This window comes from Mandrillus leucophaeus, unplaced genomic scaffold, assembly GCF_000951045.1.
Source record: "Mandrillus leucophaeus isolate KB7577 unplaced genomic scaffold, Mleu.le_1.0 Scaffold98, whole genome shotgun sequence".
NCBI lineage: Eukaryota > Metazoa > Chordata > Mammalia > Primates > Cercopithecidae > Mandrillus > Mandrillus leucophaeus.
The window spans coordinates 2,388,811-2,392,580 of NW_012110696.1; the positions used below are offsets into that span (position 1 = coordinate 2,388,811).

At 63.2% G+C, this 3,770-nt stretch overlaps 1 protein-coding gene across 1 annotated transcript in view; it reads right to left on the minus strand.

Moving 5' to 3' along the window:
* The window catches only part of IDUA (iduronidase, alpha-L-), a 15,837-nt gene that overhangs the window by 2,017 nt on the left and 10,050 nt on the right, over window positions 1-3,770 (minus strand). The window contains exons 3-8 of the mRNA XM_011970925.1: window positions 1,591-1,676; window positions 1,300-1,407; window positions 880-975; window positions 562-764; window positions 282-461; window positions 4-174 (exon numbers count right to left, since the gene is read on the minus strand). Coding sequence (XP_011826315.1) covers window positions 4-174; window positions 282-461; window positions 562-764; window positions 880-975; window positions 1,300-1,407; window positions 1,591-1,676 — 844 coding nt within the window. The remainder of the gene's footprint in view (window positions 1-3; window positions 175-281; window positions 462-561; window positions 765-879; window positions 976-1,299; window positions 1,408-1,590; window positions 1,677-3,770) is intronic.

Genomic DNA, 3,770 nt, shown 5'->3' on the forward strand with positions numbered 1-3,770 from the left:
CACCAGCTGCACGTGCGGCGGGCGGGTGTTGTTGACCTGGAAGCGCGCGGTGAGCGTGCGCTGCGCGAAGGGGTGCGGGTGGTAGCTCAGGAAGGCGTTGTCGTTGCTCAGGAGCGCGTAGGGGATGGTGGAGCTGGTGTTGGCCAGTAGCAGGTTCTGATGCTGGGCGATGACCTGCGGATGTCCAGGGCGGCTGGGACCGCGAGGCACGGCCACAGCTCGCCTGTCCTGTCCCAGGAGGAAGGTGGCTGGGGGGCGCGCAGGGCGTTGGGCCGGCCCACCTTCACCACCATGGCCGCATAGGTCACGTCAGCCCTCCACGGCTGGGGCAGGGACCAGCCCACCAGCGGGTCCGCCTCGTCGTTGTAAATGGGGGTGTCCGCAAACTTGGGGAAGAGCTGCCGGATCTGCTGCGCGACGGCCTTCTCCTGCTCCAGGATGGAGATGGAGCTGCGCGCACCCTGCGGGTGTGGCCGCCTCAGTACCACCAGGGTCAACGCCTCCCCGGGCACCGCCGCTGAGGGCGCAGAACCCCGGGACGGGCGGAGGAGTAGGGCGCACCTTCCTGTGGAGGGAGATGTAGTCCAGCCGCACGCCCACCTCCCCGGTGAAGAAGTTGGTACCGTCGTGGCAGTGGCGCAGGAGGCCCCAGCTCAGCGGGGATCGCGGTGGGGTGTGGAAGGAGTCGCCAGGGCCTCCCAGCCGCAGGGCCGGGCTGGCCGCACGCAGACCCTCCGAGCAGGCATCGTAGTAGTTCAGGAAGCCTGGATCGGGGGAGCGCTGCGTCTACACCTGCCCTGGGGACCAGTGGCTTAGCCTCTGCTCCTGCCTTCCTCTGCCCGCTTTCAGTCGGGCAAGATCCCAGGAAGTGGTGCACACCTTGCATGGTCATGGAGACGTTGTCAAAGTCGTGGTGGTCCGGCTCGTTCCACGTCTCGAAGTTCCATTTGGAAACATGCGCCAGTCCGTACCTACCTGCAGAGGAGCCCTGCTGTCCCCCCAGCACAGGTGAATCTCGCCTCAGTGACTCCCACGGAGGGAGGGCGCAAAGTGATGAAGGGCATCTGGCTTAAGATGAACCCCACCTCCACACAGGCCAACCTCCTGCCCCACATCAGGAAGCCCTGGCTCAAAGGGATCCAAGACCTGGGCGGTGGCCTAGGTGACAGGGGTGCAGCCTGCCCAGGAGTACCCCCGAGCCTGGGGCCTAAGGGCCTGCACCGATCAAGGTGCAGGTATCCCTTGTCCCCGCCCCATCCCCCCCTACCCCGCTCCCACCAGGGGCCTGTGCTCGCCCACCGATGTATCTCCTGGCCAGGCTGGAGACCAAGTCCTTCCACTCAAACACCTGCTGCTTGTCCTCAAAGTTGGTGAAGTGGCCCGAGGCGCTGCCCATCAGCTCAAACCCTGGAACACAGGAGGGCTGCCCCACTGCCCACCACACACGACACCCATGCTCTGCCAGGTCGTGCTCCGGCACCAAGGCCAGCCCTGAATGGACATCCAAGGACCCAGAGAGGCTGGGTGAGGGAGAGGGTAGGCAGGGCAAGAGGGTGCAGGAGGGCTGGGAGGGCAGAGCCCACAGCTCACCTGGGAGGAGCTGGTTCTCCCTGAGAAGGTCCAGGTACCCATCCAGGTGGGTGAAGTTGTAGCTTGGGCCCCGTCCAGTGGACCCCCTGCAGAAGGACGGTCATCGTCAGGAAGCAGGGTGCCCACACAGCTCCATGCTCCAGGCTGGAACCGTGGCCACAACACAGCATGTGAGACCCTGCAAGGTGCCACCCGGGACTCAGATCCCGGCTTCCCGACGGGCCCTTCCCCTTGGAAAATCATCAACCCTATGAAAGCCGAGTGTGAACTAGAGTATCTGTACATGGAGACCCCCCAACCTGACACCATCAAGAGATGGAAGACTTGGGGTGGGGGCTCGTAATAGCCCTGAGGCTCAGTGGGACGAGGCAGGCAGGTCCTGAGGGGCAGGGGCCAGGGGTCAGGAGCTAGGCAGGACCTGGTGGGCAACCCACCCTCGTTCTCTGTACCTCCTGGAGGCCCAGGAGTGCCCCATTTCCCCTCCCACACCCCAAGAGGCAACATGGGTGGGCAGGAAAGGGAGAAGGCGGCTGCCCTGCCACTGCACTTGCAGACGGGGCTGAATTTCCACAGGGCCTGTGTTCCAAGGGGACAGGCATCATCTGGGAATGGGAATCTTTGGTGAAGGGGATATGATAGGGAGTGAGGAGCCTGATGGCCAGCGAGGGACCTCTCTGAGGAGACATCTAAGGCTACTACACAATGGGACCGGCCAGCAGGAAGACGTCCAGGCAGCAGATGGCATCGCCAGTGCAAAGGCTCTGGGACAGGAATGTGCACATGATAATCAGGGAGTAGGGAGGCAGCTGGTGGGCCTGGGACAGAATCAGGGTGGCTATCACAGGAGATGAGGCTCCACGGCGTCTGTAAGTGACTGCTTTGAGCATGGGACCCTGACCAGGAGCAAAACAGGGATGCCTTTCAGCGTTCTGAGTGAGCAGTGCCAGGGCATTTTTCAAGGATCCCTCTGGCAGCCCACTGGAGTCAGGGTGGGAGCTGAAGACTGGCTGGGGACCATGGTGGTGGCCCAGAGAGGTATGGTGCCCAGACTGGGTGGTGGCTGTGCAGGTTGTGAGCAGAGGCTGGAGCAGATGGACTGATGAGGTTTGAGGTGAGCTGGTGCGGGGGTAGGGGAAGTGGTCCAGGGCAACTGTGGATTTCAGCTTGAGCAGCTGGGCGGGTGGATGAGCTTGCAGTGAGACTGGTCTCGGTTTTGGCCATGTGGAGTTGAACATCTGAGGGTGAACTGGGTGAGGAGGCTGGTGTGCAGGGGTCTGGGGCTGTGGGTGATGCTTCTGGCCTGAGGGAAGGGGGATGGGGTGAATGGAATAGCAGCCAGCCTTGAGCCTGGAGAAGCAGAGACCAGGCTGGCAAGGCTGGCATTCCTGCGGATGCCATGCAGAAGGTGAGCACCTCCTATGACAGCTGGGTTTGTGCCCCATCTGCAGTGGTGGGGGACGGGGTTGCCACCATGGATTGGAATCTGGACCTAGAGAGGTCCCTGTCAATCTCCCCATGCCACAGCACCCCCAGCTCCACAGCAAAGGTCTGGACACCTCGCCTCCCTTCTGGTCCTCCCACGGTGTAGAAGATCAACGCAGAGCCTCAGCCGGAGTCTACAGCCTTCAGGTGTGGGCTCCTGCTCTGCCCCGCCTCTGCTGGTCCCCACCTGCTCCTGTACCCAGGGCTGGGCGCCCAGCAGGAGCAGCAGGAGTCCCTGGTGTCCACCCCACCCAGCCCCTACCACCTCCCGTCCCCTCTATCCAAAGAACACAGTGGTAGCAAAGAAGTAACTTGAGAAGCACTTGGATACAAATTAAATGCCCAAAAGGCGCATTCCAAAGTCCCACGGAGTTGGAGTAGCAGGACACGGTGACCTGGAGGAAAGTGAAGGCCCAGCTGGGCTTCAGGTTTTCTCTGCAGAACCCCGAGGCGATAGCCCGGCGGCCCCTGACACTGGGGCTAGCGGGGGGAGCCCCAGCATCAGAGATGTCCCTGGCCTGACACCCAAGGTGCCCGAGTGTCATCTGGCAGGGCCAGCTTCGCAGCGAGAGGAGCCCGGTACAGGGATCCCCGCCCCCAGGCCCAGGAACCCCGGGGTCGGTCTACAGACCCCAGGCCCCACCCTCCGCCTGGCCTCCATTGGGAAGAGCTGGGCGGGCGAGATGGAGCGCGCAGCC